The sequence below is a fragment of the Lissotriton vulgaris genome, chromosome 7, assembly GCF_964263255.1.
Source record: "Lissotriton vulgaris chromosome 7, aLisVul1.2, whole genome shotgun sequence".
Classification (NCBI taxonomy): Eukaryota; Metazoa; Chordata; class Amphibia; order Caudata; family Salamandridae; genus Lissotriton; species Lissotriton vulgaris.
Window position 1 is genome coordinate 1,163,702,440 of NC_141695.1, and position 22,367 is coordinate 1,163,724,806.

The following is a 22,367-nucleotide window of genomic DNA, read 5'->3' on the forward strand; positions in this document are numbered from 1 at the left end:
ACTACCTATGGCGCTCCCCAATCCTGCATTGACTTAAATATTAAGGCCCCATTACAAGGTACTTGCAGTCATTCTGATATTTCTTCACCCCAGAATTACTGTTACCAGGCGCCACTGTACATCCTGGGTGGGAAAGTAAAGAGGATTAGAAGATTTGATGGAATAAAATATAAAAAACAGTGTTTTCCTCACGATTCCTAGATATTTTTCCCCCCATATTTCACATTAGGAGTTTATCGGTTTTTGGAAACAAAAATCTCGGTGTAATTCATAACCCCTCTCAGGCTTCCGAGTTTGCCCCCTCCTTGTTGGCCTTCTCATGTAGCATCCTCCCCCTTGAATTACTCAGGGACAATGTGTTATGGTGCATCAAAGGTCGCAGCTTATTTTTAACACTCATAGATCATTCATTTCACAACCTTTGGTTGGTCATTCGAAAACCCACGTTTATTCCACATTCAATTTATTATAGCAAACTTTGATCCATTGATTTGTTTCTCTTTCTGATTGACAGCACTGGCCCTTTTAGCAGGTTTCTCAGTGTACTGAGGATTCTAGGCTTCACCTGCCACCCACTTTGTGGGCGCACTTGGCCTGGACTGCAAGGGCCGTTCCGCTCACCCTGGATCCTTGCTGACGGTTCGCCTGCTCCCAGTGTCCCTGCCGTGTGGCATCTCAAGGATACTATCTGAGTAGCTCTTCTACTCTGTCCGGCATTGTATGCTGTCATCTGCCCCCCCCCCCAATGTCCCTGCCTGGAGGCATCCCAAGGACACAGTTTGAGCAGCTCTTCTACCTAGGTTACTCTTCTGGGTTGCCTCTGCCCCCACCTGTCCCTAGACCAGGCAGCTGCAACAACTGCCTTTTGTTCGGTGTGGGTGGTTACCGATGCGAAGGTGAGATTCTATCTGGGTAAAAGGGGGCCTGTGCCCACCTTTTGACCCCTTAGACCGCTCCGCCCTCCTTCTCTCATTGGCAGTTTCAAAGGACGCGCCCAATATAGGCGCTTACTTTTTAGTTTCTTTGTTTTTTGCCTCAGGTGCACCCCTCCTGTTAGGCGTTCCCCGCGGTCCCCTATTGGGTCCGGCGTTGCCTTTCCGGCCTGCGCTTTAATTGCAATGAGCCTGCTAATACACAGGTATATTTTAGCACATCAGAATAAATGATCAACTCGAGTAAGGAAAAAGAAGAAATATTTTCCGGCCCCGGAGTTACACTTATTTGCTGGTGTTCTGCTTCCTGGTTTGTTAGTATTTTCAGTATTATAAGCAGTCCAGCAAAAGGGAATGTCCTTCCATTTTCTGTGTTATTAAAAGTCATGTAGCAGCGTCTTGATAATCTTCTATGAGGCTGAAATCCCCATATGTTTAATGGGGCAACAATTGTCTCCCTGCAGGTCAAGGAGCTGGTCAGAGAAGAGTTGTTTTGGCGCTATGACCGCCTTCTTCTGCAGTCCAGCTTAAACTCAATGGCAGATGTGGTTTACTGCCCCCGGCTGAACTGCCAGACTCCAGTGATGAAGGAACCAGGAGGTACCATGGGAATCTGCTCCAACTGCCGCTATGCCTTTTGTGACCTTTGCAGAATGACCTACCATGGCATAACACCCTGTGCACAACCTGAAGGTGAGTTTATTACTGTGTCAAACAAGGTTACTAATGAAGATCATCGGCCATTTTGTTAGTTTGGATGTCATTCATTGAATCCCTTTAAAAAAAAGATATGTCCCCTTCCATACATGTTGTTTCTCTCAAATGGCTTCTTAAAACAAGCACAGCCAGCCCTGATCCAGGTGGTGATAGCTCTTGTAATGTTAGATCATAGGGGAAGGATCACTTGTCCTGCATAACCAGGGTATGCAGGTTGGTACGTGGTGTCTCACAAAGTAAAAGACCCTCATACACGTGTATTTTGAATGTTCGTAGCGGTATATGTTGTCTCCCCGCTTTTATACACGTGTGTGCATAATCCTTGAGTCAGTGTTTATGCAACCTCCGCCTGGAGGATTTTACCCTTGGTTAAAAACAGTTGTGATCGTGGATATAAAGGTGCTAGGGAAGTGAGTTAAAATACCCGGACAGCCAGATACAGAATTTTATTGGGTCTGGATTCGGGTAGCCCAATTGAGGGAGGGTAGTTGAATGTTGTGCCGCTTTGGAATGATTAGAAATTCAAGCGCACTGCATGTTGTGTATTAGAAAACAGTCGACATGTTTCAGCCTGATTGCCTGTATAGGTCGGTGGGCTTTCTTCAGGACCAGTGCAAGATAGGGGAAGTGAAAATAAATGAAAGAATGACCGGATTTCAGTCAGTCCTTGGTCGCATTGTACCTGTAATGAAAAATATTTACATACAAAACAGATGAGGGTAAAGGGTTGAGGGAGACACAACACGTGCGTACATACAATGAACTAGTTAAAATCTGTATAGATTCTAAACAGCTTTAAAATGGCAATACTTTAGCAAAGGTTCACATACCAAGATGGTGTCAACTCTTTCATTCTCATGCCTGGTGAATGTTGTACCATGCTGGTGAAGAGCAGTTGTTAATGAATTCTTAGCTTCGTGGGTATATAGTGAGCTATGTTGGTGGCACTCTAAGTGGTTACGAGAGGTTACAATTGAAGTGCGCTAGTTTGGTAGTGCGGGGGTTGCAGGGGTGCGTCAGGGGCACTACTAAGCGCGAATCGCCAAAATAGGTGTTCGTAATTTTCTGCGATATTGGAGTGAATTAACTGAAAGCTACTAACTGCCGGTGTTACATGCGTGGCAGTTGTGGGGAGAGTGGGGGGCACATGGCGATAAATGTTATTGTCCACGTACCTGGTGAAATGCATATGCGCACTTCTTTGGGTCAGGGGCATAGGAGAAGGTGCCTAACTGCCGGGAGATGAGGAAAGGATTAATATAACACTCAAAATTGGGAATCCCGTTCGCGGTCAGTGGACTACCTCTCAATACCTGTGGCGTGACTTCTCCTGTGTAGCAAGTGCTATCACTGCCTCTTCTCACCCGGATATGCTAGTGAGCGTTTCCTGTTTCTAGATAAGGCTGTCGTTTAGAAAGGGTAGAGATACTACGTCTGTTTGTTGAAAAAAGACTCAAGGTTCACAATGTAGTTGCAGACTTGGTGAATAATAACAACTACAATTACAAATTATGTGAATTATTCGTGGGTCGGATAGTCATTTCGAGCAGTGTTGCTTATGATTCATGAATATGAGGCTCACAGTTATAAGTTGATTGTATAGGGAAGCTTAGTATTTACGCCTTAGTGTTAAAAAAAACATGCTTGGGTGTCAGAACTCATTTCTTCAGAAAATAAGCATTCAATGTTTCGAGGGATAGTACTGATTATTGGGACATAGGATTATCTATTGAGGCTTAGCCAAGGGATATTATCGTTAAGCCCCTCTGTACCAGTTTTTAATCTGTGTACCCAACGTTGTTCTTTTTCAAAGAGAATTTTAGCCGTGTTCCTGTCTCTTGTGTCGAGTGTTTCCAAAATGACCCACTGTAGGTCAGTTACAGTGTGTCCTGCTTCAAGGTAGTGGGTAGACATTTTGGTGGTACTTTTCTTGCAGTGGATATTGCTCCAATGTTCGCACAGTCTTTGCTTTGCTTTTCTGCAGGTCATGCAAATGTATCTCATTTGGCACGGGCATGTGATCATATTGATTACATGACTCGTTTGGCAATTAGTATGTCTCCTTATTGTCCATTTAAAGTTGGGCAGTATTTGTATCTCCTTGGTTGGTTGGGTGAGGTGGCAGACCGAACATACGCCGCAGGAGAAGTGTCCTGTTATGGGAGGGTTGTCCCATAGGCCTGTTCTCTCTTTGAGTTTCTTGGGTGGTGGTCTTGTTTGGACCAAAAGGTCTTTAAGGTTGCGACTCCGTTTGTTCGCAAACCTTGGTTTTTGCCAAGTTAGTGTGTTGGATGTCAGGATCCTCCAATTTTTGTGGATGATTTTCTTGATTTTGTTCGTCACTGGACTGTAGGTTGTTACGCAAGTGATGACGTCCTCTTGTGGTTGTTTCGGTACTGTTTCCAAAAGGTTCTCCCTCGGTTGGTTGCGTGCTCTCTTTTTACGTTTGTTAATGTAAATTAACATACAATGTAAATTAACAAACAATGTTAATGTAGTCTCGTACTTTCAATTTCTCACAAAGGTCGTTGGCTTGTCTTTTGTAATCCGAGGTTTTGCGGCAATTCCTCCTTAGTCTGAGGAATTGGATGTATGGGAGGCTTTAACGGGGGGGGGGGCGTGGGTTATCCAGAGAGTTAATCCAGGAGTGAAAATCAACAGAAGACTCTGAACACCCTTGAGACCGTACTCTTCAATGCAGACTGGCCCCATAAAACACCCAGACACTTAGTCCTGGAATGTTGCACACTTGCCCTTACGGAAAATTATTTCCAATACAAAGACACACTCTACCTCCAATGCCACGGTACTTCGATGGGAAGTACATTTGCCCCAAGCGTGGCAGGGCTCTATGTCAGCACTTTTGAGAGCAGCTACATCCAAAATGAAAACAATCCCTATCTAAGTCGAATCCTTTTTTGGAAAAGGTATATCGACGACATTCTGCTGATATGGGAGGGTGATGCTACGAGTCTAAATGATTATCACTCCTGGATTAACTCTCTGGATAACTGCCTAAAATTCACCTACACGGCCAACAATCAAAGCCTTGATTTGCTAGATATCAATCTGTATGCTGAAAACAACACTTTGCAAACCCGCACTTTCTTCAAGCCCACAGCCAAAAACAGTTTACTCTCCTTCAAAAGTTTTCACCCACGCCCCCTCCGTGAAAACCTCCCATACAGCCAATTTCTCAGACTAAGGAGGAATTGTAGCAAAACCTCTGAGTACAAAAGACAAGCCAACGACCTTTGTGAGAAATTGAAAGTACGAGACTACCCACAATCGGTCATTAACAAATGGAAAAAGAGAGCACGCAACCAACCGAGGGAGAACCTTTTGGAATCAGTACTGAAACAACCACAAGAGGACGTCATCACTGGCGTAACAACCTACAGTCCAGTGACGAACAAAATCAAGAAAATCATCCACAAAAATTGGAGATCCTGACATCCAAAACACTAACTTGACAAAAACCAAGGTTTGCGTGAAGGATCTAAATTTCTGAAGGCCGGACTATACTTACCAGTAGTCCAAAGATATATATTAATATATATCTATAATCAAAGAATAACAAGGCAGTCGGCAATGGAGAAGGTCGAATCGTTTATTGAATCAAAATACAAGCCCTGACAAGGGAGCCTCGGTCTACACGACCCATGGAGGTGCGCAGAGGAGACTAACGAAATACACATAATACAAAGTATATATACGTTTTACATATTATGTTTAACCCCCAAAAAGGAAGTACACAAGTCGTCCATTAGTCTACTGGAACACCCATTTAAGGTTCTTACACATTTGTCAATAGCTAAGCTAAAAGCTATTCCGAGGGTAGGTCAGTGAGGTGCCCTTCTTGTCTATCTTAGACCCGAGGAGTACAGAAACGGACCCTGCTAGAATGTATGTATCCGACGAGAAGGACAAGTGTGACCTTGGGTTTCCCTGAGCCATGTTCGAGAAAGAAGAGAAGCAGACTAAGCAACATAACCTGTCTTCGTATCCTGCGTTATACCATGTAACTTCTGAGACTTTATACGTAGATGAAGGGAGATGAAAACAAAGTAGTCCTAACTATATCAATAGGTCAAAACGAACCTTCATAACCTATCATTAGGCTATCATACAATATTGGTTTATTCACGATTATGAACACGTATATGCCGTTATATGGTACATAGTGGGACAATCATGAATATATATGATTTTATATTCCAACAGATGGCCCTTTTGGCCCACTATGGCCAATATAACTACGCTATTCTACTCTACGAATACCCCTTCATCTATCTGCACAAGATCTGCTACTTCCTTCTGGATCATTTGTTTTTCTACCTTCTTTTGTCGTGCCTTTGCCAAAGAAGACGTTATTTTGGTAGCACAAAAGGTACAGCATACTGGGCCACAATGAAGACATAAGCAGCAAGTGAAAATTATTCCAAATATTCCCACTAAAATCATAAATACCTTCCATCCCCATGTAGCTAAAAGACTCCAGAACCACCCACTGAGGGACCAGGTACCATTCTCTTCATGTAGTTCATTAGCTAATAGATGCAATTTTTTGATAGCGAGATGTATAGTAGGGGCCGAATCAGGTATGTAAACACAACAAGAGCTGCCGATCACACAACAAGCTCCACCCCTATCTGCCAGGATGACGTCTAACACCATCCGATTTTGAAGAGAAACGAGTCTCGTAGCCTGAAGCTCTACAGTGATGTTATCTAATATTTCAGTCGTTGTTTGGACCACATTTTCCACAATTCTAGACAAGCGCCTTATGTTCCGACTGTTAAAAATCGGAACCCAAAATGGAACCAGGCCCTTTGAAATATCTTCGAACTGTTGTAGTGAGGTATCTGTCTGGTCAGTTTTATCAGTATTATAGCTTCTTATATTCCTATTAGTTTCTAAGTCTCTTTTCATCAGCTGATGAGTCTTATGGTAATTGGAAGGGGCAACATAAACAGGAGGGTAAAGGAAAGACAGATAACACCGTCCTGCCCATCCCCGGGGGAGCCAAGTATAAGCATTTCCCCCACAAACGAAATACACATTGGGGGGGTGATCATCGGAGGAGTACTATCAGTTTGCAACGTGTAGGTGTAATTACAGGTACTACTCCCTACCTTAATGTGACCTCGCCCCCTAATACAAAACGAAGAAGTGGAATTTATAATGGGGACTGGCAGAGCTCTATCATTTGTAACATTGCATTCCTTAAAATGTTGAAAATACAAAGTGGAATTAAAAAGCTCAAAGTCTTGCATCTCTTCTTGTAACAAGGTATCATTTTTAGAATCTGTATATACATTCATGCAAGCATTTGGATCTAAAGAACCCTGACCTTTATCTCCTTCTGCATCAAATCCTTGGTGTCTCTCTATATATTTTAAAATAGCTTCATAGTCTCTTTGGGAATATATTTTGGGATTCACAATATAATGGGAATACATAAATGATAACAATTGCCACCACACCTCACAACTAGCTAAATACGATAGAGGGAGAGATATAAATAATTCATGTTGATGCATAACTGATGGCAATAACCTACAAACCCAGCAGTTCGTTTTGTTTGTGGTACTGTGAGTCTGGTGTAACATCTCTATGAATACATTTTTCGAATAGGTCTCCCTATGCCTAGCCTTATGCGGGGGTTGAGAATAAAATTGATGTTCCTCGGGAGCAGGAGTAGTCTTCAATAATTTACGAACTGGATATTGAAATTCTAAGTATACAAACACACACATCATAATTACAGTAATTAAGGCAATTAAAACGACGAATGCCACCTTCACTCTGATGGGCCATCCAGAAAACAATTGCATATCACGAATCTGGCGTCGAGGGGCCAATGGTCTTTCATCCTCCATCATAATTCGACCAAAGGGAAACATACTCTCTAAAAGTCCAAATCTATCTCGGTCCCGCTAAAAGTCCAAAACGAATCTTTGTATCCACAAAGCACGCCAACCACCAGAGGGTTTCTTCTTCCCTGCGAGGGATCTTCTCCCTGTGTCCGTTTTGTTTCTTTTAGAGCCTCACAGGCAGACTCTTATCTGTTTATCCAAAGGAAAAGCAAACTTTCAAATTCCAAAAGCACGATCGCGGCCCTTATCTCAGTCCTTCTTTCTGAACAGAGCTTTTTACACAGTGTTCCCAGCTCTCTACGAGTTCAGTCCAGTGTCTCACTCAGCACCCCAATCACTCTGCTTGATGTTTTATATCACAATGTCTCGTTCTATTTTCCTTCATTAGCAAGTGGGGTACCGCTCTGTTTTCGGGTCCGCAGATCGTATCGACAATGGCCAGGTTGCTCCTGGTCAGAAAGCAATTCAGTGGCATGGGTAACAGGCCTGGTCACCTCTCGTGCTGCCTCGGGAGTAGCAGTTGCTTTTGACTCAGCTATTTCACCTTCCCCTTCAGGCAACACATCCCTCGATCGCTCTTTCTCTTGAGCATCCGAAAAGGGCTCAAAGCTCCAAATCAGTTCTCCTTCCTGACTCAGCATTCCGTCTTTGTCCTGTTGATCAGAGGGCAGTGGTAGCGGGAGGCGCTTGACGTGGCTCGCATGTATCCAGTGCTTGCGGCCATGCACCTTCACCGCCGTCCTCGTCACCAGCAAAATTTGGTAGGGACCAGACCACTTGGGCTCCAAACTTGATGTCCGCTGATAATTCTTCACCAGTATCCACTGGCCGGGCTCCAATCGATGTCCAGGACCCTCTGGTAGTGGCTGCAATGTGTCCGATACCTGTTGATGAATAGAACGCAGATCTTTAGTCAACTCATAAAGATAATCTGTCATCAATGGATAATCAATATCTCTAAAGGATCTAGGTCTAGGGACTCCCCACACGTTTGCAGGATGGCCAAATGTGATCTCATAAGGGGACAGGCCAGTCCTGAATGAGGAGTTGTTCTAAGAGATAGCAGAGCTATTGGGAGGGCATCAGGCCACTTTAGTCTAGTGTCTGCACAGACTTTGGCCATCTTGAGTTTCAGTATGCCGTTATATTTTTCAACCAGTCCCGCAGATTGCGGGTGCCTAGCGGCATGAAACTTCTGTTTGATCTGCAGGCCATCACAAACACATTGTACGAGGATAGCATTAAAGTGGGGTCCGTTGTCTGACCAGATAATTCGAGGCAAGCAATACCGGGGAAAGAATTCTTTAATCAGAACTTTTGCAGTGGTAATGGCAGTTGCATCTTTGGTGGGGTAGGCTTCAACCCACTTACTGAAAGCACCCACCACCACCAAGACATACTTTAAAGTATTTACACGTTCCATTTGTATGAAATCTATCTGTAAAACATCAAAGGGTAAGGATGGCAGAGCAAAGTTGCCACTCAAAACAGATTCTCTACCTCCAGGATTATGTCGTAAACACACCAGACAATATTTCACAATGTGGGCTGCTGTTTTAGTAATATTAGTGTTATACCACACCGGATCTAGTACTGTGCTAATTCCTTTCGCACTAATATGGGCCGGTCCATGTGCCATCATAACTACTGCATATACCATTGCATTAGGAAGCAACCATCGCTGTTTCTCAGATCGGTCTATCCAGCACCCATTCTCATCTAATTTCCCAATGTCCTGTTCCCACTTCTGTATTTCTTCTGGAGTTGCTTCTTTCTGTAATTGTTTTACACTTTCAAGGGTATTACCAAATAGGGATGTTTCAGTGGGCCATCGGGTAGATGCACTAGAAAACATAGGACTTCCTTTAGTCTGAGCTGTCTCTTTTGCTACTGAATCGGCAAAAGCATTCCCTTTTCCGATGGAGTCTACAACCTTCTTATGTGCACTACACTTAATGATGGCTAACTTCTTTGGTAAGGTTAAGGCAAATACCAATCGATCAATCAAGGGACCATGCTGTATTTTCTGGCCATGAGTAGTAAAGAAACCCCTCTCCCTCCACAGCCTTCCGAAACTATGGGCGACGCCAAAGGCGTACTGGCTGTTTGTGAAAATATTTACTTCTAAACCTTCACTCATTTCACAGGCTCTTAACAAAGCTATTAGTTCAGCTGCCTGAGCTGAATGATGTGGAATCCTTGCGGTTTCCACTATGGTGTTTAGAGTAGTGATGGCATACGCAGCTGTCCTAGTGCCATCTGGCAACTTGAAACAAGAGCCGTCAACATATAATTCTCCATCTGGTTCAAGTAAAGGGGTGTCGGTTAAATCTACACGTCCTTTTGTTTCTTCTTCTGTTCTGAACACGCAATCATGGACATCAACTCTTTCATCTTTGTCAGGGAGACGTAATAACGTAGCAGGATTCAAAGTAGTGCATTTCTTAATAGTAATATGGGGGGCAAACAATGTCAATTCATATCCTGTCAATCTAGCACTCGTGAGGTGTTGGGTTTTGGTCCTGTTTAAAAGAATATCCACAGCATGCGGTACCATGACTGTGAGATCAGTGTTAAGGACTATTCCTTCCAACTGTCGGATGGCCAGTGCTACTGCAGCAGTGGCCCTCAGACAGCTTGGGAGGGCTCGTGCTACAATATCCAAAATCGAAGAGAAATATGCACAAGGTCTCTGTTTCTCCCCAAAAGTCTGTGTTAACACCGATAATGAACAACCGTCTACCTCATGCACATAAAGTGAAAAAGGTTTCCGGTAATCTGGGATTACCAACACAGGTGCAGAACAAAGAGCAGACTTTAAAGATACAAAGGCTTCTTGACATTCATCCGTCCAGGGCAGGGGTTCATGCACATCTTTGGTTGTCAATTGCAACAATGGTTTAGAGAGTAGTGAATAGTTAGGAATCCACTGACGACAGTAAGAGGTTATGCCAAGAAAAGCACGAACATCACGTTGTGTACGAGGGACAGACATGTTAGTTATTACAGATATTCGCTCTGGAGTCAATCGTCTCCCCGCTTTCGACAGAAAGTAGGTCACTTCCTGTCGACAATATTGAAATTTAGAAAGGGACACTTTATTTCCTTTCTTAGCCAAATGGTGTAACAATTTTACCGTAGCCTCCTTGCATCCCTCCTTAGTAAGCCACTAGTATATCATCCACATACTGAATAATGGAATTTCCGGCAGGCAAAATCAATTCATCTAGGACTGCTTTTAAAGCCTGACAATAAATACTGGGACTTTCAGTATAGCCTTGAGGAGCGCGTGTAAATCTGAAACTTCGGCCAGCCAATGAGAATCCGAAGATATGCCTACTATCTGGATGAATTGGGATGCTAAAGAAGGCATTCTTCAGATCAATTACCGAAAAGTATTTGGCCGTGGGAGGAATCATGGTTAAAATAGCTGTTATATCAGGTACCACTAGATACTGCGGAACCACTATTTTATTAACTGCTCGAAGATCAATCACAAAACAGTAAGTATTCTTATAATCCGGAGCACCATCAACTGGTGTCTTCTTCAGAATCGCAAAATCGGGCTATTACCAATATTAGCTGATGTTTCTTCTACCACCCCTTTTTGAATAAGGTCCCGAATAATTTCTAACATAGCTCGTTCACCTTCAGGTGAAATCTTATATTGTGGAATGCGAGGCAGCTGCGCATTAGGTTTCAGAGTAATGGACACGGGGGCTATCTTTAACAGACCTACATCAGTGTCCCCTGTCGCCCACAAGGTCTGAGGAATGGTAAAGAATTCAGGGGGTAAATGCTCGTTCCTTGAAAAATATTGAGAATCCTGCAAAGAAGGTTTCTGCATTGTCAAATATAGACCATTCGGTGAACAGTAAATCCGAGCATGTAATTTTTTAAAGATATCTAAACCCAAAAGATTCTCACCACAGTTAGATGTTAACAAAAAGGGCGACTGTATAGAAATAGGTCCTATAGTGAAAGGCAGAGGCTTGGAAATGGGGCTTACCACTGGTATTCCAGAGAACCCTACTGATAAATTTTTGTGGCCAGACAGAGCCGCCCCTGGGACCATGGTATGAGCAACTGAACTATTCATTGCTCCAGTATCCACTAGGAATTTTCCTGATGCACCCAACAGTTCCCCTTGTACATAAGGTCCCTCTTGGTCAATTGGTACTGTAATGTGGCCCCCTCTCTGTCCTTGGCTGCCTCATGCATAATCTTGTTCATGGTATTCATCATCCACGAAATTCTCATTATAGTACTGCCTGTTCTGTGGATTATCAAAATAGTTTTTCCGGGAATCCCCATCTTCTCTTCTCATGCTATTTCGATCAATGTTTCCCTGGCCCCGGCCTCGTCCCCTACTGGGAACATTTCTGGCCATTAACAACGGGCAGTCCGCTCTCCAATGCCCCTCTTGTTTACAATACGAGCATTGATTCAAGCCAACATTCGGGGGACCTCCTCGTCCTCTGCCGGCCCTTCTTTGGAAGGAACCGCGCCCACTTCGTCCTGAATTCTGTCCTCTACGGACTTGTTGCATCAAGACTCAAGTTCTTTCCCCTTCTCTCGGAGCAACATCGGAGGATCACTGTTCAGGCACTCACAGGGTCCAGATTGGACTATGCAAATGTCCTATATCTGGGCCTGCCTGAATACCTCCTCCAGCGTCTGCAGGTCACCCAGAACGCTGCTGCGCGTGCTATTTTTGGCCTGCACCGCCGCACTAGTGCCTCCAATCTCCTTGTATCCCTTCACTGGCTTCCGGTGCGGAAGAGGATACTGTTCAAGGCCATGACTCTTGCCCATAAGGCCTTGCATGGCAATGGTGCCAAATATCTTCAGAGGAGGCTGGACTTCTATCGACCTGCACGATCCCTCAGGTCAGAAGCTCTGGCTTTGGCTCGGGTGCCACGCATCAAAAGGGCTCGGCTAGGCGGCCGGTCCTTTAGTTTCCTTGCTCCTCAGCTATGGAATTCTCTACCGGTGTCCTTGCGAAACACCGCAAATCTGCTTGTCTTCAGGAAAGACTTAAAAACCTGGCTGTTCGCTGGATAATTTGTCCCCTCTTTTAGGCCCCTGCTCTTTTACTGTTATGTTATCCAGCTCTCTTCTTTGGTCTGGAGCTCAAAGCGCCGGGACACTCCTTTGGAGTAGCCGTTGCGCTATATAAGTCCCATTTTAACATAACATAACATAACATAACATTTTAACAGACTCTAGTCTTTAAATCTTTCGTTTTCTTCTCCGTCCTTTCCTTATTTTCATTCTCTCGGTGCTCGTAATACTGAGCCATACTAAGGATCACAGATGGGGTGGACGTAGTCCATGTACTTTCGGCCGCCTGAAGGCGTGTCATAATCTCTGGTAACAAATTTGTCACAAATCTATTTACAAACAATCGTATTCCCCCATCCGTGGATAAATCCTGCCCACTAAAATCTATAAATGTTTTCTCAAATCTGGTGAAGAAATCCGAGACACTCTCATCCTTTTTCTGTTTACAAGCAGCTAACTTATCCCAATCTATCTTCTTAGGAGGCAGGAGTGTTTGCATGTACGTAATTATTTTATCTGATACTGCTAATATTTCATCTCAGGGTTTTTCCCCAGGCTTCCGTTCTTTATCCCAATCTTTTAATTGAACCCACGTTGCTCCTAACTCGGGAATATGATCCGTATCATGTATCTGTCTCCAGATATCGACCGGGATCAAAAGGCCAAAGAACAACTCAGTGTCGGGTATAGTCATGATCGCAGAGTTAGCAGCTTCGCCCAATTCTTTGTAATAAGCAGTGGGATTCTTACGAGGGTCAGGGAGCTGAGCTTTTAAAGTAAGGACCTCGCTTCGTTTCCAAGGGGTATAAACCCATTGTTCCTGAAGCCTTGCGTCCTCCCTAGGTCTAGTTATATTGCCCCCGTTATCCCTAAGTTCAGGTAATTCGGGAAAGAAAAGAGGATGTACTTCTCTCAAAGGATTCTGTGTTCCCCAATCGGTGCATCTCCGATGCATTCATTCACGATACTGCAAGAGAGTTGCCACATTCTGATATACTTCATCGGCCTGCAGGTGGAATTTGTGGGCTCTGTCTCTTATATCCTTTAAAATTTGTGGGGCATACCCCTCTTCAAAACACTGTTCCCATAGCAAAATCAAACGTATCGCCATATTTTCCAAAGCTAATTGTTGGGCAACAGGCTGGTAATCTTTCATAGTACTCCAAATATCCTCCATTGTATAAATAGCATTCCGCATCCATTGGGACGCCTGATTTACTATAGTTTTTCGTTCTTCCATACCCAGCGCAGATCTGGTATAAACCAGTGGGTCACTCAGATCCGATCCCAAACGTTTAGGGGTCGTGTCTAGGGTAGCCAAAGCTCGAGGATCTATAATGGTTCGAGCCGGAGGGGAGAGAAATATTGGACTTGATATAGACGGTACAACCGAATCCGGTTGTAATGTAACCAGGGGTGAAGTAGAGGGTCGGAGAGAAGGAGGGGGAAGCAGGGCATCCCGTACAGACCCATCTAACGGGGCCGTAGCCATTGCTCCTACAAGATTCTGTATGGGAGATGCTGGTGGAAGTGGGGGCGCCGGCGGAGGCGCAGGCCCTTGGTGAACCAAGGGCACTGCAGGGTATAGACCCTGTGGGGCATAAGGAGGAGGTGGACGAGCTTCTAACAACCCCTCTAATTCATCTCCCGTATCAGGTCGAGTCACATAACTTTTGTCTGTTCCTAAATGAAACTGTCTATCCATTTGAGCAATATTTTCCTCCAGTTTTCCCTTATCATAAGCTACAGCCTTTTGAGTTATGGTCTGCCCAGATTTAATCCTTCCCAATTTCTCTTCCCTTATTCACCGTCGTTTAGCCTCCTTCAACCATAGGTTCAAGGAGTCAAACATAGACTAGCGACTTTTCTTCATAAACATTTTATTCTGCAAATACGTTATTTTGTTTTCATTAAACGACCCTGTGAGGGGCCATTGCAATTCGGCATTATCTCTTGTGTACTTATTCCATAATGTATTAAATAAAATTGGTGTAAGACCATGTTTAACATACATATCAAAACTGGGGCTTCCTTCGGGAGGGGCAGGCTGTCTTTCTTCCAGCCGAGCACCTCTCCGACAGCAGCACCCAAAACATAGTTTACTAAAAGAAGGCATATTAACGATAATATTACAAATGTTATGAATTTGTCAATCGCTTCTTTCATACGGGCGCGCCCTCTTCACCATTCACTCTCTTATACTCTTCCTTTTTTGTTCTCATACAAGATGCCGCAAAGACTGCGTCAGGGTTTCAGAAATGAGCTCTTATACAAAATCAAACACAAATGACATGTCTTTTAATACGAACGGAGCCCGTCGACTCCTGTTCGGGGAATCAAATTCCAAAGAATTCCAACAACCACAATTAAGCCTCTTGGTAGGAAGACCACAAACTCACTTCTTAGATATCCCCTGGTCGTATTCTGGTTGGGCCGGTGATTCGGGGCACAAGGCTCCAGAACCCTAGCTTACCCAGCTGCTCCCAGGGCTTCTCCTGAGTGAGTTTGGCCGAGCGAACATCCCGTGCTTTGCAAGGTACCAAGTGCAATTTCACAAAGTCAATACAAATCCCAAAAGGTGTCTGCCCGTGCAGCCCCTGCACCGCAACGCCAGACCCTTTTCCTGATTCCCTCGTGGTCCGGCTTCCCCGGCCACCGACAAACAAACAGTTTACTATTTCCAAATGGACACTTCCTTCAATTGTCCGTTTCCTATCTTAATCAGAAGATTCACTCACCTGATGCACTCAGGTCGATCCCGACTTCTCCACTGCCGATTTCTAGACAGACCGACACAGTCTGTGTTTCTCTCGGGTAAGCCCGTAGGACTCCGGCGTAGGGTCTCCGGCAGCCGGGAGGGATACTGGGTTAGAGGGCGGACTCTCCACTAACGGGGTCTTTAAATAAATACTTCTTGTCCACCCACTCGGCCAGAACTCCTCCCTGTCCCTTCTGCTCCTGATTACAGGAGGGGACGACCCTAACGCGGAGTCCGGCGGAGTCGCCAACTGAAGGATCTAAATTTCTGAAGGCCGGACTATACTTACCTATAGTCCAAAGATATATATTAATATATATCTATAATCAAAGAATAACAGAATAACAAGGCAGTCGGCAATGGAGAAGGTCGAATCGTTTATTGAATCAAAATACAAGCACTGACAGGGGAGCCTGGGTCTACACGACCCATGGAGGTGCGCAGAGGAGGCTAACGAAATACACATAATACAAAGTATATATACGTTTTACATATTCTGGTTAACACCCAAAAAGGAAGTACACAAGTCGTCCATTAGTCTACAGGAACACCCATTTAAGGTTCTTACACATTTGTCAATAGCTAAGCTAAAAGCTATTCCGAGGGTAGGTCAGTGAGGTGCCCTTCTTGTCTATCTTAGACCCGAGGAGTACAGTAACGGACCCTGCTAGAATGTATGCATCCGACGAGAAGGACAAGTGTGACCTTGGGTTTCCCTGAGCCATGTTCGAGAAAGAAGAGAAGCAGACTAAGCAACTTAACCTGTCTTTGTATCCTGCGTTATACCATGTAACTTCTGAGACTTTATACGTAGATGAAGGGAGATGAAAACAAAGTAGTCCTAACTATATCAATAGGTCAAAACGAACCTTCATAACCTATCATTAGGCTATCATACAATATTGGTTTATTCACGATTATGAACACGTATATGCGGTTATATGGTACATAGTGGGAAAATCATGATTATATATGATTTTATATTCCAACATGCGAACAAACTGAGTCGCAACCTTAAAGACCTTTTGGTCCACACAAGACAGCCACCCAAGAAACTCAAAGAGAGAACAGGTCTATGGGACAACCCTCCCATAACAGGACACTTCCCCTGCGGCGTATGTTCGGTCTGCCACCTCACCCAACCAACCAAGGAGATACAACTACTGCCCAACTTTAAATGGACAATAAGGAGACATACTAATTGCCAAACGAGTCATGTAATCTATATGATCACATGCCCGTGCCAAATGAGATACATTGGCATGACCTGTAGAAAAGCAAAGCAAAGAATGTGCGAACATCGGAGCAATATCCACTGCAAAAAAAGTACCACCAAAATGTCTACCCACTAGCTTGAAGCAGGACACACTGTAACTGACCTACAGTGGGTCATTTTGGAAACACTCGACACAAGAGACAGTAACGCGGCTAAAATTCTCTTTGAAAAAGAACAACATTGGGTACACAGATTAAAAACTGATACAGAGGGGCTTAACGATAATATCCCTTGGCTAAGCCTCAATAGATAATCCTATGTCCCAATAATCGGTACTGTCCCTCGAAACATTGAATGCTTATTTTCTGAAGACATTAGTTCTGACACCCAAGCATGTTTTTTTGAACACTAAGGCGCAAATACTAAGCTTCCCTATACAATCAACTTATAATTGTGAGCCTCATATTCATGAATCATAAGCAACACTGCTCGAAATGACTATCCGACCCACGAATAATTCACATAATTTGTAATTGTAGTTGTTATTATTCACCAAGTCTGCAACTACATTGTGAACCTTGAGTCTTTTTTCAACAAACAGACGTAGTATCTCTACCCTTTCTAAACGACAGACTTATCTAGAAACAGGAAACTCTCACTAGCATATCCTGGTGAGAAGAGGCAGAGATAGCACTTGCTACGCAGGAGAAGTCACGCCACAGGTATTGAGAGGTAGTCCACTGACCGTGAACGAGATTCCCAATTTTGAGTGTTATATTAATCCTTTCCTCATCTCCTGGCAGTTAGGCACCTGCTCCTATGCCCCAGACCCGAAGAAGTGCGCATACGCAATTCACCAGGTACGTGGACAATAACATTTATCGCCATGTGCCCCCCACTTTCCCCACAACCGCCACGCATGTAACACCGTCAGTTAGTAGCTTTCAGTTAATTCACTCCAATATCGCAGAAAATTACGAACACCCATTTTGGCGATTCGCGCTTAGTAGTTCCCCTGACGCACCCCTGCAACCCCCGCACTACCAAACTAGCGCACTTCAATTGTAACCTCTCGTAACCACTTAGAGTGCCACCAACATAGCTCACTATATACCCACGAAGCTAAGAATTCATTAACAACTGCTCTTCCCCAGCATGCTACCACATTCACCAGGCATGAGAATGAAAGAGTTGACACCATCTTGGTATGTGAACCTTTGCTAAAGTATTGCCATTTTTAAGCTGTTTAGAATCTATACAGATTTTAACTTGTTCATTGTATGTACACACGTGTTGTGTCTCCCTCAACACTTTACCCTCGTCTGTTTTGTATGTAAATATTTTTCATTACAGGTACAATGCGACCAAGGACTGACTGAAATCAGGTCATTCTTTCATTTATTTTCACTTACCCTATCTTGCACTGGTCCTGAAGAAAGCCCACCGACCTATACAAACAATCAGGCTGAAACATGTCGACCGTTTTATAATACACATCATGCAGTGCGCTTGAATTCCTAATCATTCCAAAGCGGCACAACATTCAACTACCCTTCCTCAATTGGGCTACCCGAATCCAGACCCAATAAAATTCTGTATCTGGCTGTCCGGGTATTTTAACTCACTTCCCTAGCACCTTTCTATCCATGATCACTACTGTTTTTAACCAAGGATAAAATCCTCCAGGCGGAGGTTGCATAAACACTGACCCAAGGATTATGCACACACGTGTATAAAAGCGGGGAGACAACATATACCGCTACGAACATTCAAAATACACGTGTATGAGGGTCTTTTACTTTGTGAGACACCACGTACCAACCTGCATACCCTGGTAATGCAGGACAAGTGATCCTTCCCCTATGATCTATTGTTAAACAAAGGAGACTGAACGGATCTGCACTCTACCTCCCCCCATTTGATTTCTAGCTCTTGTAATGTCACACCTGGATTACGCTAACTCTATCTATCTGGGTCTCCCTCTCTCTCTCAGTAAGCGCCTCCAGATGTCTCAAAACCAGGCCGCCAGATTGATTCATCGACTGCCACGCTGGCAGTCAGCAAGGCCTCTGTTAAAACAACTTCACTGGCTCCCCATCCCTCAGCGAGTCACATTCAAAATGGCCTGCATCATCTTCAAATTCCTTCACGCCCGTAGCCCCCAATTCATCAACAAAGTTTTGCCTAGATACACTCACTCCTGTAACCTCTGGTCTGCCAATCAAAATCTCCTGACCATTCCCCCTTACAAGCTCCAACGCCAGGGAGGTTGCAGGTTTGCCATTCTTGCTTCCAAACTATGGAACTCCCTTCCCTTGGAAATCCGTTCCTGCACCAATCACCTGATATTCAGAAAACAGCTTAAAACCTGGCTGTTCACCCAGGCTCATGCATAACTCTCCTACCACCAAAGCATCTGTCAGTTTGTGCCATGAAACCTCTGGGTGTACGAGCGCTATATAAAACCTTGCTAACATAATATAACATAACTGACGAAGCCAATACATCTCCGCAACCCGAGAGCTATTGGCGTTGTCAGTGTCTTTTACCTATGTATTGTCAAGTGGAGTGTATGTGGTATGAAAATGAAATATGTGTAGTGTAAATATGTAGCATGGTGCTGAGTGTATTTACGTTGAGTATAATTATGTTGCGTGGTGTGTATTTATGTACAGTTACATTGTGTGCTGTGGAGTGGAGTTGAATTATATGGTTTGATGTTTTGATTATATTGTGTGGATGGCAGTCATGTGGTGTGAAATGATGTGGATTATAATGGAATTGTTAGTGTAATTGTGCTGCATAGAATTGTGTGGTGCTGAGTGGAGTTGTGTGTAGTGGAATTATGTTGCACGTGTGCAGTGAAATTATGTGGATAGCAATTATGTGGAATTGAGTGTAGTAAAATTATGTAGAGTGGGATTGGGTGCCATGGAGGGTAATTATACGGGGTGGTATTGTGTATTGTGGAGTGGCGTATAGTGAAGTGGAAGTATGTGGGTGGTGTTGAATTATATGGCATGATGCGGAATTCTGTGAGTGGATTTGATATATGTGGTGTGTAGTGAATGATATGTTGTGGAGTTGAATTATGTGGTTTGGTGTAGAATTATGTGGTGTGGAATGGAATTGTGCGGAGTGGAATTCTGGTGCGTGGAATTGTGTGTCGTTGTGTGAAATTATGTTGAGTGGAATTATGTGGGATGGTGTGGAATGTATTTGTGTGGAATGTTGCTGCGTGAAGGAGATTTTATTTGGATTAAAATAATTTGGTACGGAGTGGAATTGAATTATGTAGTGTTGTGTGGTATGTGGAGTTGAATTATGTTGCCTGTTGTGGAATTGTGTGGAGTGTGGAATTATGTGGCATGGTGCAGTGTGGAATTGTGTGGTGTGTAATTATGTGGCATGGTGCGGAGTTGAATTATGTGATTTGGAGCTGAGTGGATATTTGTGCAGTGTTATTATGGGGCGTGAAGTGTGATTATATAGGTAGGAGTGAAATAATGTGTAGTGGAATAATCCAGTTTAATTGTTTTACGTGGAGTGTTTTTATGTGGTTTGGAGTGGAATTATGTGACATAGAGTGGAGTGAAAATATGTGGAGTTGAATTTGTTGGATTGTAAGTACGTGGCATGGAGTGGAATGATGTGGAGTTGAATTGTGGGGTGTGACATTTTGAGAGGTTGAAATGTGTTGTGTGTAGTGGAATTATGCGGTGTGGATTTGTATGTTGTGGAAATGCATGCCACTTAATTGTGTGGTGCTCTGTTGAAATATGTGAAGTTGAAGCTTGTCTTCATGGGCCAGCTGATTGTGGGGCACAGTCTACATTGGTTGGCTATATTGTTCTGTGATCTCTGCAGGGCTTAGATTGATGCAGGCAGCATATCTGCTACAGGTTTGAGGGAGCCACCTTCATGGGTGGTGAGACTTTGTTGTTTCTGTCTTCTGTCCTCTCACCCCTGAAATTGGCTTAAACAGTGAAAACGGCCTCCAGGAGATGCTTTTGACTCCCCTGCGAACACTGGTGTCTTGAGATGACTCCAAAATCGAGTGGTTTGATTTACCACTGCTTTGAAATGTCAACACACGCTCTGCTGGGGGGCGGGGTCATGGTGATTAAAAGCGGCTCGCTGAGTCATCTGTATTTACTAAGCGAGCCAGTGGCGTTTCTGCGGGTTTTCTATCAGGTAGCATGTTTATTTTAAACGTGCATTGCAATGAGGGGCAAAAATAAAGATTTTCTATAGCTTCTGCTAGACCATGGCAGCAGCAGCTTATCTGCAATGCTGACCTTTATATTACGAGTATCTGCAGCCATTACAATAAGAAACTAAGGTTGTCTTTGGTTCTCTGTCCAGAAACGGCGGGAGGGTGGACGTGTGGGGGGGATAAAGAAACATGAGCTAGGGCAACAAATGAGGAGGGGGATAATGAAAGACACACATTACAGCACGATCCACAGATGGAAAGAAGCAACAACGATGGGGTGGGTGGGAGGATACGGAGTGGGTGAAAACACAAGCACCCTTTTAAAATGCTCAAAGACAAAGAAAAAAGTAGCTCCTAAAACCGCAGAAGTGGAAGGATGCAAGTACTTGGTCCATGCTCTAGAGGAGGGCCAAACTCATAAAGAAGCATGATGTATGCTTGCTATGGACAAACAGGAACAAAGAATATGAGAGCAACATTAGAGCAAACAAATGGGAATCCTATGGGCAGGCTGAAGCCCATTGATTGTAAACAAAATGTCTTAAAAAGGGTCAGCGCTTGCACTGTCTAGCTGAGACCTAAAGATAAAAAATGAATCCTGATTCATGTCATGGATACCATCATTTATTGTATATTAAAACAGCTCCTAATGGTGCAGCATCACATATGTTCCACTGGAGCTAGCCTTTAAGAAGAGTTTGTGACAGACTTTCAGGTTGATAATGCTGACACGGACTGCCATACAACCTGTAAAGTTAATAGTAGAGGCATCGTCCAACAATGTAAGCGTAGTGCAATTTTGCCTGTATGGCACCACTAAAAATAGACTCTGCTTGTATAAAGGTCATTTAAACCTGATGTCGCCTAGATGTCTGCTATGACAATAAAACACACATTTAATGGGCAAGTGATGGTTCTTTGGCCCCATCTGGGCTATTTAGGAGAAGGAAGGCTATTTTATTTTCAATGCAGTGGAGGAAAACTATTGATATTACAGGTGAGGGTGATCTACATGGCCGCATTCACAGTGATCTTACTGAACTGGTTAATTTGGTAAATCTTATGTATCGTTTATTGCCAGCATTTTGGGGGAAATGGAAAATCTAAGAATAAATGTCAGGTGTCCTAGTTACATTGCTAAAAGGTACCCACTGGACAACATCCAGTTCTGTTTGTTTGTCTACCCAACTGACTTGCCCACCTTGTTAGTGGTTCTGTCACAGTTTATTTTATAGCACTCTCTAGCTGTTTGTTCTTCTACTTTAAAGCTAGCACCAGGTAGAAATAGAGGGCCCTCAGACCCCTTTTCAGATCACTTCTGGACCTGCAAAAAGACTCTCAGAGGACTTTCCTGCTACCTGTGCCCTGATGTGTACTTCAGAAACTATCCTGCTGCTCCAAGAGGACTGCGTTGCTTCATGAAGCTTGCCCTGAGACCTGCATTTCTGCTGGAACCCATGAATATCAGCGTGACTCCAAGGGCTAGTTGGCTCATAGCCTCAGGCACAGAAAAGGCTCCGCCATCTTGAACCAGCACCTTGACCGAGCCTGAGTGAGTTCTGACCCCCCCAAGTGGGACTTCTTC

The 22,367-nt window shown here is 43.9% G+C and overlaps 1 protein-coding gene across 2 annotated transcripts in view; it reads left to right on the forward strand.

Annotated features, from left to right (window-relative positions):
- The window catches only part of LOC147703096 (E3 ubiquitin-protein ligase RNF14-like), a 187,330-nt gene that overhangs the window by 79,004 nt on the left and 85,959 nt on the right, over positions 1-22,367 (forward strand). For both annotated transcript variants that reach the window (XM_086931633.1, XM_086931634.1), the window contains one exon: positions 1,397-1,625. In XM_086931633.1, the coding sequence (XP_086787759.1) occupies positions 1,397-1,625 (229 nt within the window). The remainder of the gene's footprint in view (positions 1-1,396; positions 1,626-22,367) is intronic.